The 20,032-nt window shown below is 40.1% G+C and overlaps 1 protein-coding gene across 1 annotated transcript in view; it reads right to left on the bottom strand.

Annotated features, from left to right (window-relative positions):
• Positions 1 to 6,881, bottom strand: part of GNAT3 (G protein subunit alpha transducin 3) — a gene marked incomplete at both ends in the record, with an annotated part of 36,779 nt that extends 29,898 nt beyond the window's left edge. Inside the window, 2 exons of the mRNA XM_079785395.1 lie at positions 1,635 to 1,677; positions 6,764 to 6,881. Of these exons, the coding sequence (XP_079641521.1) occupies positions 1,635 to 1,677; positions 6,764 to 6,881 (161 nt within the window). The remainder of the gene's footprint in view (positions 1 to 1,634; positions 1,678 to 6,763) is intronic.
• Positions 6,882 to 20,032: the final 13,151 nt, after the last annotated feature.

The raw sequence follows: 20,032 nt of genomic DNA, 5'->3' as shown, positions 1-20,032 counted from the left end.
AACCCGAAAGCAATATGAGCAGTGATCTGGATAAAGGAGCTCTGAACTTCAAAGACAGGAGAAAAGGTCAAAAATGTAGTCACAGATATAGGTGACAGCATTCAAAAGTGGGATTTAAATATTGGTTGATATGGAACTCACATCACATTACTTAGAAATAAGAAAAACAACAACAGTGGTTTAGATTATAGACAATTTCATCATTAACTGGAATCATTTCCTCATGATACGTGCTGAAGAACAGAATCCTTGAACATTTCATCAGAAATAAGCTAAAAATGATTATCATCTTCTCCTATAGCAACAATTGTCCTTCAAAATTCTCCAGCATTGACAGAGCCATGAAATTCCACATATTTATCTCTACTTATCAATTGCCATTTTATTTATTTAGGCATCGCATTCTGCAATCATAGAGTGTTTGTATTCATCATCTCACTATTAAATGCAGGTGTACTTATTTCATTATAAAGAGAAAAAATTAAAGAAAATAAATTTAAGCCCATGGTAGTCATAACTTTAAATATCCATTTTATTCTCAGGTAGGCAAAATACTAATTAGGCTAAAAATAGTTTTCTCCTAAATTCAAATGGATCATTGACTGACATATTTCAAAATCTTTCTGGCTTATGAGCACAATATTAAAGTTCTATTTATACTCGGATTAATATATTTGTAGTATAACTGCTTTTGGTATTCATCTTGTGAAGAGGGAAAATTTTTTTTAAAAGTGAAAATTACAATATTACTGATCGCCTATGTTTTCTGCGAAAGGAAGGAGGAATATTTGCACAGAAATTGTGATAGCCCTGCTACTATGGGTGATTTGGATCAGCAATCTTCAGGCTTTTTTATTTCATGGCTCACGTTAACTAATTACTAAAATTCTGCAGCACACCAAAAAAAGTTATATTTATATTTTTTGCCAATCTTACAAAAATAGATATAATTTTGATATATTTACAAAGAAATAATGATAGTAGTAATTACCTACCCTTTTTGGTCCAAAGTGACTTTTTAAAAAATTAGGTGCTGCCCTGGCCACTGTGGCTCCGTGGTAGAACATCGGCCTGCACACCCAAGGGCTAAAGGTTTGATTCCTGGTCAAGGGTGCATACCTGGGTTGCAGGTTCATTCCCCCTTGGAGCGCCTGCGGGAGGCAACCAATTGATGTTTCTCTCACATCGATGTCTAAATATCCTTGGGTGAGGATTAACAAGAATAAAAAATAAAATAAAATAAAAAAATCAGGTGCCTATTCTTGTATGTAAGGATTTCTGGTACCAAGAATTAACCAACCAGACGCTATGTTATTATGTGATGTAACCAATATGATGCAACTCTATATTTATGGTTCATACAGAGCATTCACACTGGATAACTATTATGTTGGCTGTTGTTATTTTTCTTTTTTATTTGACAATCTAAGGGAAAAGAGGTCAGTGCCCCTGACTAAATAGTCAGGTGTTGCATGTTTTAAAAATGCTTGTGGCACACCAGTGTGCCATGGCCCACCTGTTGAAAATCGCAGACTTAGGTTATCAATCACATTTCCCAGAGGTATTTATTTTTAAAATGGTCAAATAGATGGACAGATATTAAATAGTAAACATTTAAAATAGTATATACTCACTTCATTTGTTTAACAATAGTACTTTTCCCAGATTCTCCTGCTCCTGAAAAGAAAGATGGGAGTGTTATCAACTGATATATGTACATCAAATTCATATACAGATTAAAACCTGCGACATCACTATCTTATGGGTAAATCCTTAACAGACAGCTCTCCTATGTAAGAAGCAGGATAATTTTTCTTTTAAGTCTTGAAAGGTATTAGGTGTCTACTTTCCAGGATAGCAGAAGGAAATGAAACCCACTTACATTGATGATAGATCCAGATATAGTTTGGTTTCATGGTAGAATGTATATTCTAAAGCAAGAATTACATGTCATTAGGAAAAAAATCCTATTATTATATTTGAACATACTTTAGAAAGATTATATCTCTTGGCTTTGTATCTTAAAGAAATGGCCCAAACTTTATAGTTTCTAGATCACTCTCATTCTCCCAGAATGTCTCTGCATATATCCTATTGGATTGAATAATAACAACAAAAACTACACACAGAAAACTAAGAAATAACTTTTTATTTCCAGAATTATTCAAAGTCTATTGTGATTGAAGAAAGGGCTCTTGTCTTCATCATCATATTTATGTTGCTACACAGGCACTTTCTCTTCTGTTTAAACAAAGGAAACAGAAGAGAAACAGTAAATGAATTAAAAGGCCTACAGAGAGGTTGTATTTTAAACTAAACAGTAGAATAAATGCAAGGGGACTCAAGAGGACTCATATAAGGATGTTTAAAATTATCCTATGTAATAAAAAGCCAGCAACCATAATGGCATATGGACCAGAACGACTGATCAACCAGTCACTATGAGGTGCATTGACCACCTCTAGGTCCCTCCCCCCAGTCCGCAGGCTCCGATTGCTGGATGGCCAACGGGAACCATGGGGAACCGGGGTGAGTGGCAGCAGGGCGGGACTGGAGACTGGCAAGCAGGCAGAAGGCAGACCTCTTGGTCCCAACCCCCGGCCACAGGCTGCAATCGCTGGATGGCGAACAGGGAACCACAGGGAACCAGGGTGGGTGGCAGTGGGGCAGGGCAGGACTGGGGACTGGCAAGCAGGAGGAAGATGGCCCTGATTGCAGGCTAGGCCTAGGAACCCCACCCGCGATTTCATGTGCTGAGCCTCTAGTTAACAATATAAGGATGGCTGACTCATGAAAAGAGACCAAAACTGAATATTACTTGAGAGCGACTTGTCAACCAGGAAACTGAAAATGATCTACCATTTTATTCTATAACCCTTGGAAATGAAGGGAATTAGGAGTTTACCTGGGAGGGGTGTTAGATCAGCAGGAAGGGCTGAAAAGTTATTTAATAGCATCACTGTGCAGAAAGTTATTGGAAATAGTGTCATAGAACAATGGTAAATGGAGAACCTTAGAGGGATCATGCAGGGTTGAAGTTATGATATCAATTAAGGTAGAAGATTAAGGGGACAGATTATTTCAGAATTTTAGGAGGAATATAGCTAATATAGGTGACTTTGATTGTAGGGAAATATAATGAAATCAAAGAACTAATTCACAAAATGTGGAAAAGAATGAGAGAGAATCTATATATATATATAAAAGCCAAGTGACCAGAATGATGGACCAACTGGAATGATCAGAATGACCGGTCGCTATTACGCGCACTGTGGTGGCCCCTACCCCTGGCCTGCCCAACCCCCCCCCCCAATCTGGGGCAGGGCCAGCTGGCCAACCACCTGTGCCCCCCCACCTGGCTGTCCCCATCCCCAATCAGCCCCCCCTATTGGGGGCGGGGCTGGCCAACCTCCCTCATCCCCTCCCTCCACCGGCCCAACCTGATCGGCCCCATCGGGGCGGGCTGGCCGGACCCCCCCATGCACGAATTTGTGCACCGGACCTCTAGTAGAATATAAAATAATGGTCAGAGAGTGACATGTCAAGATATATTAAAGGGGGAACAATTCTAAATAGCAAATTTATTCTATTTGAATATAAAACATTGAGTCTGGAATTAAACCCATGACTTCTACTTTGTTAGCATTGGGATCTAATAAATAAAATGAATATCATTGTACTTTGATGAGTCTCACCCTCAGTTTTATCTTGAATCCTATTTCTCTGGGTTCAAAATCCATTTGATGTATTTATGAGTCAGTATTTGGAGGAAGCTTAACTAGGAGATGGGTTCTAATTTTAAGTCTAAAATCTTAAATGGAAGCATATTTTATTTTATGTAGAACATGGGGTCTCTACACAAGTAAAGGTTTCACTGCCCTCCTTTCCTCCTAACAGTTTGGAGGGGTATAAAACTTTTTGTTAACTGCTCATGTTGTTAAATGATTTAAAAGGTACATATTGTTCTTCAATCAATAGTTCAGGGTTTGAATGAAAAAGTAAATATTAAAATGTTCTGTGGTATTACTATATAAAGAGGTTCTATTAAATTATAGTTAACAAGAGTCATTCCTATCGAGACAGAATATTTAATCTCATTAGCAAATATCATCATTTGGCTAAAATATGGAATACCTTAATAAATAGTTTATATCTTTTATGTGAGAAACTTGTGAGTCAATGTTTAAGCTGTCCTGATTATTAGAGATAAATTAATCTAAAACAAACAACCAAATATATGCAAAACATTTGCCTAAGTGCTTTTTGCCTGTTGGGGAAAAGGGACATTATAGTAAGCTATTAGATGCTGCCATCTGCCATTCTTTTTTTTTTTTTTTTTTTTTTTTAATATTTTTATTGATTTCAGAGAGGAAGGGAGGGAGTGGGGGAGAAACATCAATGATGATAGAGAAGCATTGACTGGCTGCCTCCCACACAACCTCCCCCACCCTGGGGATTGAGTCCTCAACCTGGGCATGTGCCCTGACCAGGAATCGAACCGTGATCTCCTGGTTCATAGTTCCATGCTCAACCACTGAGCCACACTGACTGGGCCAAAATACACATTTTTTAATAAGTGCAAACCTCTGGAAATTTTGAAAATATTGATTAACTTAGCAAATGTAAGCTCATTTAAAGTAGATTCTTAAAAATCTTTAGACTCCATATAGGTTTATGTTTCTAAGAGCCAGAAAGTTGGAATAATATTTTAAAACTAGAGGCCCAGTGCATGATTGAATCATGCATGTGTAGGGTCCCCTACACGCTTTCACTTTCCATTGCGGGGGAGCTGGGTGCCTGTCCGCTGGTGCACCAGGCCTTTCGGAAGCCTCCAGCTCGGTGGAGGCTTCCGAAAGGCCTGGTGCCGGAGCGGACAGGCACCCAGCTCCCCCGCTTTTGATGGTCCGCGGCGGGACGTGAGCTCGCTGCCCCAGAGGCCCCTTCTGTGCCGCAGCACAGCCATGGCGCAGACGCTGAGCTCGCGCTGCCGCTGGCGACGTGAGCTCAGCGTCCTGCTGGCCCAATTGGCTACCCCTGCCACCCTGAGTCTCACTCCCTCCGCCTCCTGCTGGCCCAATCGTGGGCATAGTGGAGTGATGGTAATTTACATATTACCATTTTATTAGGTAGGATAATAAAACTCAGATGCCAGCATTGAAAAAATATAGTATGGTATTGACAATATAAACACATAGAAAAATAAAGAAGTAAAGGTTTTAGACCTGAAGGAAAAAAAACACACACTAAAGATGTTTGTAGGAATGTTTGGCTTTCCCTCTCACCTTTTCTTTGCTTTTTCTATGTCCATATTACTTTCACTCTTGATCAAAGCCTCTAAGAATACTTTGGAGTTTTAGGGAAAGTATGTTTGCTGGTTTCATAAGAGCTGGCCCCAACATCCTTTAAGTTACCAACCTCTAGGTGGTTACTTGCCAATGCTGTGGACTAGTGTGCAGCCACAGCACCTGTGCGTGAAGGGAGAGAATATGTCCTTTCCTTTGAGGAACAAGTGCTGGGAATCCCACAGCTGGCTTCTGAGACACTTGCCACTGGGAGCAAAAGGTCACTTTAAAAAAGTGAGACTATTATGCTAAGCAAAGTGGGTCATTCAGTAAAAGCTAAAAACCATGTCATTTCACTCATGTGTGGAATATAAAACTGGAACTCATAGACAGGCAACAGTGTGGTGGTTACCAGAGGGAAGGGGCTGGAAGGGCAGTAAAGGATAAAGGTGGCCACATATATGGTGATGGCAGCTGATTTGACTTTGGGTGGTGGGCACACAATGCAATATGCAATTCAAGTACCATCGAAATGTATACTTGAAACCTATTAACCAATGTCACTCCAATAAATTCAATAAAGTATGAGGACATTTGGTGTGGAATTTCACAATTCTGAAAGGAAGTCCTTTTGTGTATAACTAGAATCAGGAGGAACATACAACTACGATTAAATTAAAGCTCTTGTTTTGTATCCTTTTATAGGTCTTTATTTTTATTTCAAAAATGTATTTCTCTTCCAGTGACCAGGTGAATCTTTTAATGTTTAGAAAAATGTGTGGCATATAGGTTATTTTCTATCTTTCAATTCATCAAAAATTTATTGAATTTATAGCTGTGGTAAAATATTGTGCTGAGTGTTGAGGGAATGAAAAGACAGAAGAGACCTAATTCCTTACCTGAATAAATATATAAGTATCCTAAAAGGATTTAAATGGAGTATATTTCAGACAATATCACAGTTTGTGTTCAGAAGCCTGAATAATGTTATTAATATAATTTTAAGTACCTTATTATTACTCTTTAAATAACTTCAGACTAATTGGTTTTAGCAGCACAAGTAATTAAATAACATTAACTTGAATATCAAACAATGTATTTCTGTTCAAACAAAATAACATAAACCTTTATAACTTGTAATTAAAGGATTGTTTTCAGTATTAAAAAGCAGACATTGAGCTATGATGGGAAGCAATAAAATAATAAATGTATATGAGTTTTCTCTTAATTATAATAAATTATATTATTGACAGAGAAATTGAGTCATCTACTATTTTCTCACTACTTAATAAAAATTTAATAAAATAATAAATAAAAATGAGTAAATATATACAAAGTGCACATAAAGTCTATTTGTTTCCACATTTTCATAATAAATATCCCATAAGGTAATACACTTAAAATTAAACTTCAGGAAAGTAAATACAACACAATTGAAGAAAACATCAGGGGTCTGAAAGCAAAAGGAAGTAAAATATTACCTAATAACAACAACTTTACAGTTCTTGCATCTCGCTCAGCATCTTCCTGAAGCTTTTTCTCCAGTTCTTTTGACCTTTTGGCTGACTCCTTACTCTCTGAACTAATTCCGCTTCCCATCACGTCGGATTATTTGCTCAAACTTTTCCAGATGTAGAGCACAGCTCTGGTTTGAGTGTAGGATGCAAAAGCAGTTCTCTGCTAAAGTACCCAACAGACCATTCTCTCATGCTCAAAGATTCTACTTTGACTAAGGAGATGCTTTCTGAGCTGTCACCTGATCTAAGGGTGTCACCTGATCAAATTAAATGGCTATTTCTGGTTCATCTTTAAAAATCAGTTCATCTTCCTTAAACAATGGCATATGATAATGTAGAAAGTTGTCAAAATCTATATACTAAAGATAATATGCAATGAGCATCTCAAACAAAATGTTTCACCCTAATAGGCAATCTTTATTACTATGATTTTAAGTTCTGATAACTAAACAACAAGCTTGCATCTTATCTTCAGATATTTGAGTCTCCAAATTCTTCATAATTTAATATTACTATCAGATTATTTATATTCATTCATCCAAATTTATAGTCTCATTGTGATTAGATGATGACACAACATTATTGAGAATCTCAGCATCAGTCGATTAACAAGAAAACAACTTTAAAAGATGGAAAAGATGTAGTTCTTATAGTTATACATATTATTGTATTGTCACATAGAATTCAACACACAGTGCTCTTAAATTATTGATTTTAGTCTCACAGGATGCATCTCCATAAATTGAGCTTTTACTGCTCATGAGAAAGTCAATCCATCAACTTTAATTGAGGACCCACTTGGTGTAGACAGTGAACTGTGTTCAATTTCAGTAGTGCATTGACTCTTTGGGGCCATTAAGCAACAGCTGTTGTTCTGGAAGGACTTTTATTGATTTGGTATCAAGGGAATAAAAAGCAACGTTCTTTGAAACAGTAGGTAATTTGGTTCTTCCTGAAAAATAAGAAGAGTAAATACATCTAAATATGTTCCATGCCTTTCAACTACCACCATAGGTACCATGTACTTCTTGAAGATCTGCAAGCTTGGGGACAGAGATTATGTTGTATAATTTTTTTGTTTATTTGAAGCATAAAGTTCTTGTTAGGTAGTGAATCAATATTTTCCTTAGAAACAGACATGGCTACCTGTGGCAGAAAATTATTCAATGTACATTTTGGGATCTGTGAGTGTGCCTAACCAGAAAATGCTAGAATATAGTTAGTCCATTACCATGTCAGTGCTGTTCTTCTTGTGGATCACATACAAAGTTTGAACAGGTGGGTTTTTGCATATTCATACAAGAAGGAAATAGGCTGCCAAATTAAATACATATTCCTGCTTTGTTTACTTTTCACAAAAAATATTAAGTTGCAGATACATAAGCATAATCAAAACTTTCTGAATTTTATCCCTACAAAGCCATGTTATGATAATACAATGCTGTGGAAAGGTGGGTATGCAAGGATTTGTGCAAATCATGCAGCATTGCTTTTACAATGCAAAGGGCCTGCTCCTGAGGAACAAGATTTGCACTGTCTAGTTTATTTATACTCACCCATGAACAGAGTTTACTCTGATAGCAACACAAAAGAACATAAACATTGGAATAAATCTCTTTTTGCCTATTGTTCTTATATCAAGATTGAATACCCATAGTATCCTGAGTACACAGATTCTTGGATGTTCCATAGCAATTATGAACTGTCTAGATACTTTCTATAATTTTATCTCAAATAAATATACCCCATAGCTTTTTGGTGGGGACATACCCTGGTTTTGAAAGGGTATAGGTTTTACTAAGTCTCCTAAGAGAGTTACTGGCTAAAACTGACCAAGATTTTTAGGAGTACAAGTGTACATTTTTTTCATCATATAAAATTATGAATTTCCACTTTTTGGTGTATCCCAGAATCTTTCATCATTAACATTATGAAATTATGATGTGATTTTTTTCATCAATGACTAAAAATTCTTTGCAAAAATATCAAGATGCATCTATATTTAGGGGAGGGAGTTTGGGTGAACCAGGGAGGAAAGGAAGGTTCTTTTATCAGCCCTTTCACCTGGGTGCCTGGGACACAGCTTCACTAATAAGCTGGAGTTTTTAGTCCATGTTGCTTCACTTAGGATTACAGCTTTTTGGACTTAAGAAAATGATGAAAGTATAATAATAAATTCCACTAGAGTGGTGACAATATCTTATTAACTTGAATGTCCTCCAGATTATTTTGCACCGTGCTAGCCATAGGAAATGTTAATAAATGATTTCTTGCTAATGGATTGATAGAGACTTAGGGTCTCTTCTTCTTGTTGTGCTATGCTGAGGTGACAGCATGGTTAGGGGTTCTTCCCAAGGTTAAATGTCATAATTGGTCTCTTGCAATACCCTAGAAATATTAGAGTGATTTAAAAAATTCAATGAAGAAGTCCAATGTTAGTCTGAAATAATGTCAATAAATACAATTACAACTGTCAGCCTGACATTTATACTTTTTTTTATCAGCCTTAAAAATGACACCAGCACATTCCCTTTCTATCTTTAAATCTTGTTCCATAGTGAGGAAAAATGGATAAAAGATGACAATAGGAAATGAGATGTTTTTTTATTCAGGGAAACATATGACCATAAATTTTATTTTAGAAGATAAGCAACTATCACAGACACTGTCATGTTAGAGTTCCACATATTAACCAGCTAAAAGAGATAGATTGCCCGGTGTGCACACATGCGCGCGCACACACACTTGGAAGCACAACCCACGCACGCACCCACGGAAAGCAGGAGACATTATGTTGGAACATTGTGATTTTTTTAGAATAATTATTGAAAATGACTTCTAAGAACCTCGTTGGATTTTCTTTTTAAAATCACAGCATCGCCTGATTTGAAATATCTTCTTTTGAGACCAGGCTGTGCAAGAAAGAAAAATGGACTTAAAGTAAAATACAGAGAATGAGCCCTCAGCTCTAAAGGTCACTGAAAACCCACAAGCCTGGTGGCTTGAGTAATTTTTCCTCTTGCTATTTTGGGTCAAGGTCTCTGTGGAACCTTCAGAAGAAGACATTAGCTTTTGAAAACGTTGAGTAATCACTATTTTAAATGTATTACTCAATACCTAGCTTGCAGTCACATGCAATTATTTCCCATCTGCTTTTAATATGGAGATTTCAACCTATGCTTTTGCAGATGTCTCTTTTGTCGGTATTACCTGGGCTTCTGCAGTTATCAAACTGGATTTCCCCTGAGCAAGTGACATGTGGCTGACTACAATGAGTGTCTCCAAAGGCTCAATTTCCTTCTGGAAATGATCAATACAGGCTGCTATCTGCATTCGTTTTTATTTTGTTTTCATATCTTATAGGAATTGTTTACTACAAGTATTGGGTCCCTGGGTAGTTTGAGTCCTAGCTGCCTTAGCAATGACTTTTATCCTTGCATATTCCCATGGAATTTGCGGCAAACGCTCTCTCCTTTGCTAATGGTACTCTCATGTGCACTTCTGGGAGCTCTGTGCATGGTATTTCCTCCAGATAGTTCATGTCTTTGGGGACTTCTGAGAGAAGTCTTTTGATCTTGAGGGAATAGGACCAACAAAACTTGCCGTTTCAAATGAGCACATTCAGATAGTGCAATAAGTTTACAATGCCAATATTAAGCAGCTCTTATGTCTTAAGAGGTGACACAAATGTGTATATTTATTTACTGGAGTTGAGTATTTCCACCTTACTTATGCCATATACTCTTCTTTATGGATAAGCGTATAATTATATATAATGATTTTTGGAAATAAAAAATGTTATAAGCCTAACTGACAAAGAAGATTAGAGTCAGAATTATTTCCCAAGGGGCCTCTTCTTGTCCCAAACTCTGTCTCTTTCAAGATTTTTTATATGTGCCTTTAATACAGCATTTCCACTACATGTTCCCTTAATCTTATTTCTCAGTAATTTCAGTCCTGATTATTGCAACCACCTCCTACTTTGGTTTCATGATTCTGGTCTCTGCCCTATCCCAGTCTAATCTGTATGTGCCAGGTTAAATTCTCTAAAACCCAAGTTTTATTATTATACTTTTCTTAATGAAAATACACACACACACACACACACACACACACACACACAGAACTCCTTATTTTTCACTGACACCTGCCTTAGTCCTGCTGCCATACTCTCATTAATCTAGTTAGCAGAACCCAACAATGCAAATATATTTCCCGTTACTTCTCCTAACACCGTGGTCGGCAAACTGCAGCTTGCAAGCCACATGCGGCTCTTTGGCCCTTTGAGTGTGGCTCTTCCACAAAATACCACGGCCTGGGCGAGTCTATTTTGAAGAAGTGGCGTTAGAAGAAGTTTAAGTTTAAAAAATTTGGCTCTCAAAAGAAATTTCAATCGTTGTACTGTTGATATTTGGTTCTGTTGACTAATGAGTTTGCCGACCACCTAACACATTCTCTAATTTAGCTCCACTATTATTTCTTTCCTAAGTAGGTGTCCCAATTTACCTTTCACTCGTGCTTTTATTTTCTTCACTAAGAATATCTTCTTCCTCCATAGCTGACTTTTCCCATAGTACCCATTCTTTAAGAAAGAACCTAATATAGCTGAAACCGGTTTGGCTCAGTGGATGGAGCGTCGGCCTGCGGACTCAAGGGTCCCAGGTTCGATTCCGGTCAAGGGCATGTACCTTAGTTGCGGGCACATCCCCAGTAGGGGCTCTGCAAGAGGCAGCTGATCGATGTTTCTCTCTCATCGATGTTTCTAACTCTCTATCCCTCTCTCTTCCTCTCTGTGAAAAATCAATAAAATATATTTTTTTAAAAAGAAAGAACCTAATATATATGTTCTCCATTGTGCTTCACATCTACTGCCACCCTTTGGGTGATTCTTTACTTTCCCAATTCCTAAGAGGAATGTTCTGCCAGTGAATTTGTGCTTCCTCATTAAATGGTCAGGAATTGTGCTCCCTGGTTCTTCTCTACTGTGTGCTGGCTCTTCCCTGAGACTGCACAGAAGAAAGTAGTGTTTACTGAAATAATTAGTGAATAGTGAGTGATCAATAAATATATGTTTGACAGCGTTTTGCTCCACCTTGGAAATACATAATTCTGCTTCCCAAATGATTGCAAGTATGAAATATTACCTCTAGAATTGCATGAATTCACTTATTCAGCAATTGATACATTCAACAATTGTTACGTACCAGGCATTGAAGATTCAACAGTAAATAAAATAGTCAGATATCATCTCTCAAATACTTAAATTCTATAGTGTATGAGTATGTACAGGGTTCACACAGACAAGCAACATGATAAATATTTAAAGTTCATAGAATTTAGATGGTGATGTTAAGAAAAAACAAAAACAGAATGGGCATAAAGAGTATGGGGTGGTGGAGAGCAGAAGAGATTACAATTTTATATAATACTAGAGGACTGGTGCATGAAATTCTTTCACGGGTAGGGTCCCTAGGCCTGGCCGGCAATCAGGGCCAATCAGGGCCTTCCTTCCCCCAGATGCCAGATGCTGGCCAGGGCCTTCCTTCATTCCGTGCCGCCCCCTGGTGGTCAGCGCATGCTATAGCAAGCAGTTGAAATCCTGGTTGGTCAAACTCCTGAGGGAACAATTTGCATGTTAGCCTTTCATTATATAGGACTAGTAGCCCATCGCACAATATCGTGCATGGTAGGCCGCTCGCCGTTTCCGTGGGAGCTGGCAGGAACCACAGCATGCCGCTGGGAGCCGCACGGCTTGCGCGGGAGCCGGGAGGGACTCATGCTGCTTCTCCGGGAGGCGGGCCCACTGTCTCCTTTCTGGGCTTGCGCTCTGCTGCAGAGGCTGCGGGCCAGCCCCCCTGTCCCTGTCCGTGTCCGTGTCCACACCGGCTCCAGGGGGCCGGCTCAAGCCGGGCGCAGCAATGAAGCAAGCATTCCACCAGGCTGCTCATGCTGCCTGCTGTCATTTGCCACCCTCCAAGGGGCTGAGAGGACTGGGTGCCGCCATCTTGTGGCTATGGGCACCGCCATATTTGTGACGAAGTGATGGTTAATTTGCATATTACCCTTTTATTAGATAGGATGTTTAGGGAAGAAAGAAATAAGAAGGTTATTGTTTTAAATTAAGTTCCATGAAACTGAGTTTAACCTTTTGCACTCGGATGTCGAGTGTGACTTGACACGGTTAGCATCGGTAGCAGCTCGAGAAAAAAGCAAGCGAGTGCAAAGGGTTAAGATAAAAAAATGCATGTAGAAAGTTTATTGGAAAGAGTCCTTTGGAACAATCCATATAAATGACTAAAGGAAGAAATACTGGCAGAAGGAAAAATTGAGAAATTGGATTGTAATGTAGTTGCAACAGAGAATTAGCCAATCCTATGAGAGATCTCAAGCTGAGTTGTTCATATGTATAGGCTGAAATGAAGAACTGGACCCATATATCCCCTTTAAGGATCATAACAGCTGGGGAATATCAGAAGATTCCACTTGATGTGATTCACTATGATAACTCACTGTACAAATAAAAAGAGTGATTGTGGGGATTCTGCCAAATGCCATGTATTTTCATTCCAATTGTACACTCGGGGACTTGAGAAATGACTACTGTCTGGGTCTGTGAATCCACTGAACCCTCTGTGACCTTGATATGGTCCAGGACACCATTTATTACCTGGCAACCATATGTCTCTACCATAACATGAGGGCCATGATGTTACTGCTGGTTCCCAAGTATCAAGGTCCACTCAGCTCTCATAAAATACCTTTAGTAAACCTTCACTGTATGTATTTGTCTTAGTTACAAATTTATCCTTTGTGAGGAACTTTCAGTAATTGGGTTATGGCTTGAGAAATAGCTTAGGTCTGAAAATAGGACAAGGGATCATGATATTTTTTGACATTACACTCCTAATGATTACACTTGACTTTTCTGGTTAAGTTGAGCAATACTCATATTGCCCGCTCATTTATTTTGGCTTTAGGAACACTTTGTTTTATTAACTATTTCCATATGTCTCTGCACATCAGGCTCTCCTAGCTATCACTCTTACAGTGACCATCATTACAATGTTACACCTACTTTGGTTCTCATAATTAAATGCTGGCACTTGGTTTCTATTATTTTGCGTTCTTATTTCCATTGCTTTGAGGAAGCATCAGTCTCTAACTGCACTTTCTATCATTAACCCCTGCCTATAAAAACTGTCTTAATAATACTGAAATCCCCCCTCACTAGTACATTTCTTATTATTTTGATACATGGAAAGCTATGTGGTCATTTTTTAAAGTCTGATTGGTTTTTCAATCTAGGATGCCAACTTCTCTCAGCCTTTTGTTGCCTTTGTCTACCATTTGTCAGGGAATAATTCTATAGCCAGGTTTCTAAGAGCTATCCTAGAAAACATGTTAACACAATCTCCCAGGGTATTGGCACCCTGTAATACAGGAAGGAGCTTTCCTATAATACCTCTCCTTTATTCATCTTTATGTTCCACCTTCCTTTGATCGAGCACCATCCTATCTAATAAAAGAGTAATATGCAAATTGACCATTGCTCCAACACACAAGATGGCTGCCCCCATGTGGTCAAAGATGGCTGCCCCCATGTGGACACAAGATGGCTGGCAGAGGAGGGAAGTTGTGGGCAATCAGGCCAGCAAGGGGGGGCAGTTGGGAGGGACCAGGCCAGCAGAGGAGGGCAGTTAGGGGTGATAGGGCCGGCAGGGGAAGGCAGTTGGGGGTGACCAGGCCAGCAGGGGAGGACAGATAGGAGTGACCAGGCTGCAGGGGAGGGCACTTGGGGATGACTAGGCCTGCAGGAGAGGGCAGCTAGGGGCAATCAGGCAGCAGGGAAACAGTTAGGCATCAATCAGGCTGGCAGGGGAGTGGTTAGGGGGTGATCAGGCTGGCAGGCAGAAGCAGTTAGGGGCAATCAGGCAGGCAGGCAGGCAAACAGTTGGGAGCCAGCAGTCCTGGATTGTGAGAGGAATGTCCCAGATTGGAGAGGGTGCAGGCTGGGCTGAGGGACACACCCCCCCATGCACAAATTTTGTGCACCAGGCCTCTAGTTAGAATCCTACCTTATAATAGAGAAACATGCAAATTGACCGCAACTCCGCTATGCCCACGATTGGGCCGGTGGGAGGCTGGCGGGCGGGACTCCGGGTGGCCTATCCGGCCGTTGAAAAGATCAAGATGGCAGCGCCCAGTCCTCTTAGTTCCGGGGGTTGCTGGGAAGATCGCCGCCCCAGGGAGGCGAGGCCGGGCTGCCCAGCCGCTCCCGGGGGTCCCTGGGGAGATTGCTGCCCCAGGGAGGCGAGACCTGGTTGCCCAGCCTCTCCCGGGGTCCCTGGGGAAATCAGCAACCTGGGGGGGGCGTGGCCGGGCCGCTCAGCCGCTCCCGGGGGTCCCTGGGGAGATCGTCAACCTGGGGAGGCATGGCCGGGCCCGCCCAGCCCCTCCCGGGGGTCCCTGGGGAGATCGGCAACCTGGGGGGGCGTGGCCGGGCCTGCCCAGCTGCTCCCGGGGGTCCCTGGGAACATTGCAGGCATGTGGTTGCTGAGACCCAGACCAGGCCTCTGGCCACAGATTCATAGCTTTGCGGAGACCTAGGGCAGGGATCTGCCTCATCTGCAGAGAGACAGAGGTTCTGCAGTGCCCCCAAGACGTGGGTGGGCCCAGCCAGGGATCAAGGGGCATGGAAGGACTCCTGGCAGAGGGGCAAGGACCCTCACCCCTGAGGCGGGGGTTGAAGGGTAGTGCCACCTCAGTGGAGGGGTGCTGCACTGCAGGGTACTGGACTGACTGATGTGATTCAGAGAAGCTCCCAGTGCTAACCGGCCACGCTCAGGCGGCCTTCACACTTCAGAGGTGGTGACTCCTGCTCCTGCCTTGACCCAAAAGCAAGCTCGCGACACCCTGCCCCATGGCAGAGCATGCCTAGGCAGTGAGTGGGAAGCCTTCCACCTGCTTCGGAGAAAGGGGGGCAGTAAAGAATGGGGGGAGAGGAAAGAATATGGAGCATCCGCAATGAAGAGGTGCTCGAGAAAGAGGCTCGGAAGCCTGACTGGAAGGTTTGTTCTGTTTGCTGGGTGGCTGCCCCTTAGGAAGCGCAAAGAGCATGGCTCTGAGGGCTTCCTGTGTGCTGAGTCAAGTTCCACAGCCAACTGGAATTGGCCTCAGTTTCCTGGTCTGTAAAATGGATGAAGCGTGTCCCAGTGCCTTCACTGAGCTTTGATGGCCAATTGAGATACTATATAAAGAAAATGAGGGAAGAAGTGAGAAAGAAAAGGAAGGACGAGCAACACAAAAGAAAGACTGAAAGGAACCTGTAAACCCATTGTCACTTAAATAGGGAATATAGTCAATAGTGTTGTAATGATGGTATGATGCCAGGTGGGTACTAGAAATATCGGGGAACACTTTGTAAAGTATATGATTGTCTAACCACTATTCTGTAACTAATATAAAACCTGAAACCAATACAAAATAATGTTGAATGTAAAGAAATGAAAATTGGAGTGAAATTTTTATAAATTTCAAAGTTTAAATAAAAGCTGTAAAGGAAGGAAGGGGAGAATAAAAAGTGTTTTTCATTTTACCACTTCATTAAAAAGACAGTTGTCTTTATATGGTGCTTTTATACTTTTCTAAGTCATTATCTCATTTTAATTTTCGGGCAACTTAAAGACAAGATAAGTATTCCCTCCACTATTCAAAGAAAGGAAATCTTTGTGTCTGGTCCTAATGATTCAATCGTCAAGCCCTTATTGTAAAGCAGGGTTAGTAAAATTTTCTGTGCAGGGTCATATCTATACTAATAAAAGCCTTGGGGGTGATCAGGCCAGCAGGGGAGGGTATTTGGGGGCAATCAGGCCCACAGAGGAGCAGTTAGGGGGCAATCAGGCCAGCAAGGGAGCAGTTAGGGAGCAATCAGGCAGGTAGGTGAGCGGTTAGGAGCCAGTGGTCCCGGATTGTGAGAGGGATGTCCAACTGCAGGTTTAGGCCCAATTCCACAGGTATCGGGCCTAAACCTGCAGTTGGACATCCCCCGAGGGGTCCCATATTAGAGAGGGTGCAAGCTGGGCTGAGGGACACCCTCTCCAGTGCACGAATTTCGTGCACCGGGCCACTAGTATAATCATAAACACGTACACACTCTTCCAGCTTCTACATGTTAGTTAGTTTCTACTGCTTTTCTGGTCTGCAGGCTCTTCCTTCAGATAACAGGTCCGGAACTTCCTGGCCAGGTTATGTCATAAATAGATCATAGTTACTGACCAGATCTCTAGGAGCAATGGTCATAGATTCTCACTAGGTTGAATGTCATCTAACAAAGCCCTTTGCATTGTCTTCAGGCAAGGGGGAGTGCTAGCCTTTAAATGGGAAAACAGTACCACTTTTGCCAGCCCAGCGGGTCCAAGTGAAATCTAAGGATTCAAGATTTTTTTGATGCAGCAATCCAGGCATCACTATTCTGACTCTGGGCCTGGGTCCTCTCCCGCTGCCTCCTCCCACCTTTTTTTTTTTTTTTTTTTTTTTTTTTTTTTTTAATAAGGACCTTGAGTTTGGTATAGCAGTCTTGCCAAAGTTGAAAATTCAATTTTCTATGGAACTTTCCTAACCTTATAATTAACTCCTGTGTCTGATTATCACTTGTTCTACCTCCATCTTCACTGTAGGAGATGAGAGTACCTTTTATGCAGCTCAGATGATCCTCTGGGTTTTGCACTAAGTTGGTAATTAATCACCTTTGGACTTACATTGTCTTCAGTGAATTTATGACTCTCAGCAACAAACATCAATACTATAGTCATATTTTCTACTTCCCAACATTACTGTATGTACCAATATTGGTCTTCTTTCTATCATCCATTCTACCTGACTATTTTTCTCTTTTCACACACTACCTGAAACTCATGAAAGTCTGCAAGTAATCACAAAGCCATTACCCTCCTGACACTAACTCTTGTTCCAGTATTTTCATATTTTTGTCATAGTTTCTATTTTTTATTCATTTGGGGGTCAGAGAGGCATTACTGCTTGGTCGATGATAGCAGGAAGAGAAATTAATCTGTTTTCATAACTGTGCATTTTTCTTCTTTTTTGATGCTTGCTAAATAATAATTTCATGTCTCCATTGAATTATTTTCCCCTAGAAAAATCCTTAAATAATATTTTTGTCTATTCAACCCTATTTACATCTCTAGTAAAATTCTGAACTATGGTTATACTAAAGGATGACACACCTGATGAATACAAAATATAGTTAAGTCAATAATACAAGTGCACATGAAAAAAAAATTGTGTCTGAAAAGGATTATGGTCAATGTCGAATTAATTGTTTCACACACATACAAACACAAACAAGATTTAATGAATTCAAAAGAGAAAGTTAGGCTTTCAGCTAGACTTTGAGTTATAGTTAAAATTTCAAGTAGATAAAAGAAAAGGCATCCAGAGCTCAGTACAGAATATTAAAAGGCCACGGAATTTGTAGGCAGCCACATCAGGCAGCCATACCATTCTTTCAGTAATTGTGTCATCTTGTACAAATTTCTTAACATTGAAAGACTTATTATTTTCCTTGTGCAATAGAGACTTAGAAAGTTCTTTTGAAGATTAGAAATCATGTCTGTAAAAAAATGCATGGTGGCTGGAGGATCACAGGCATTCACTACAGGGTAGCATTTATGATTTTTCCAGATGAAGGAAACCGCATGTGTGAGAACCAGAGGCAGGAATTTCCACAGATACCGGTGAGTTCAGTGTGTGACTTACCATGAATAGATCAGTTTGACTTGAGGACTGTGTGTATTTGGGAGCAGTGAGACACATTTAGAAAAACAGATTGAAACAGATTGTGAAGGGCATTGTTTTCCAAGGTAAGGAGTTTATTGTAAAGGTTGGAAGAAGCCAAGAAATATTTTTTTTTTTTGAGTAAGGAAGTAGCCAAGTAGAAGCAGTGTTTTGAGAATAGAAAAACTAACAGTGATTTGTGAGCTGGCTTGGAAGAAAGGGGAATAGAAGTAGAAAACTAAATCAGGATTCCAGCATAGTAATTGAAACATTAGCAAATAAGGATGAGTATTAGGATACAAAATGTGGGAAAGTAATTTCAAAATAATGTACAAATACAAGAAACAATACCTAGGAAAAGGTAATAATTTTTTTTTTGAGAGAGAGAGGGAGAAGAAGGGAGGGGGAGAGAGAGAAACATTGAGGGAGGGGATGTGAGAGTGCAACATTGATTTGCTGCCTCCTGTATGGCCCCCTCCTGGGTATTGAGCCTGAAATTCTTGCGTATGCCCTGACTGGGAATCAAACCTGTAACCCTTCAGTGCACTGGATGACGCCCAAATAGCTGAGCCACAGCAGCCAGGGCAGGTAATAGTTTCTTGATGAAAAGAGGAACATGGAATAAATATTTGGTGCAGTGAAAGCACATTTGTGGAGACAGAGAGCCTTGGGCTCAAATCCTGCCTGCATGCTGTTTTGTAAATTTAATCATATATTCAATCTTTCTGAACCTCACTAAGCTCATTTGTAAAATAAAAGTGTTACCAGAGAATTTACTGTGATGATAATATAATGAAATAGTAAATAATTTTTTTATTTTGAATTGAGATAATGATATAAATGGACAGGAGTTGGGAAGAAGAAAACACACTTGAAATAGAAATAATAAGACTAACACTTTGTAAGTTGATATAACAGCAAGATTTTCTTGAGCTAACATATAGTAGGCATTTGAAAATACATGATTAGTACTCAAGAGAGAGACCATTATTTTATTTTGAAAATGGAAGATATTTTAGAATTTTGAGGAAGAAATCTAGGCTGGGATGGCACAAATTTGTGAGGTTTATGAATATAAAACACTCCATCCCTGAGTTCAAATCATGATGAAATTTTAACCATGGTAATAGGTTTCCTCACCTGACAGAGTGCTCTCACTTCTCTCATTCACTCTCCAAAACATGGCTAAATATATTTTCCCAAGCTCCATTCAAAAATCTCCATTAAATTTGGACTCTTGAAATCCTTATCTCTTTGCCATATGGCTCCAACATACCTCATCACATTTCCATCAGTTCTATGCTTTTGAAGGCAAAATCTCCCATGGTTTTTCAATGCTCCTCAAAACAAACTCTTTGCTTTATCTCTCTGTGCCCTGAAGTTATTTCTATGTGAATCATTTTCATGAATCTTATATATTCCCAGGAAATCAGGGTTGTA

This window comes from Cnephaeus nilssonii (genome assembly GCF_951640355.1).
Source record: "Cnephaeus nilssonii genome assembly, chromosome: 12".
Lineage (NCBI taxonomy): Eukaryota > Metazoa > Chordata > Mammalia > Chiroptera > Vespertilionidae > Cnephaeus > Cnephaeus nilssonii.
Note: the sequence above shows the minus strand (reverse complement) of the source record. Positions and strands in the feature narration are given on the sequence as shown.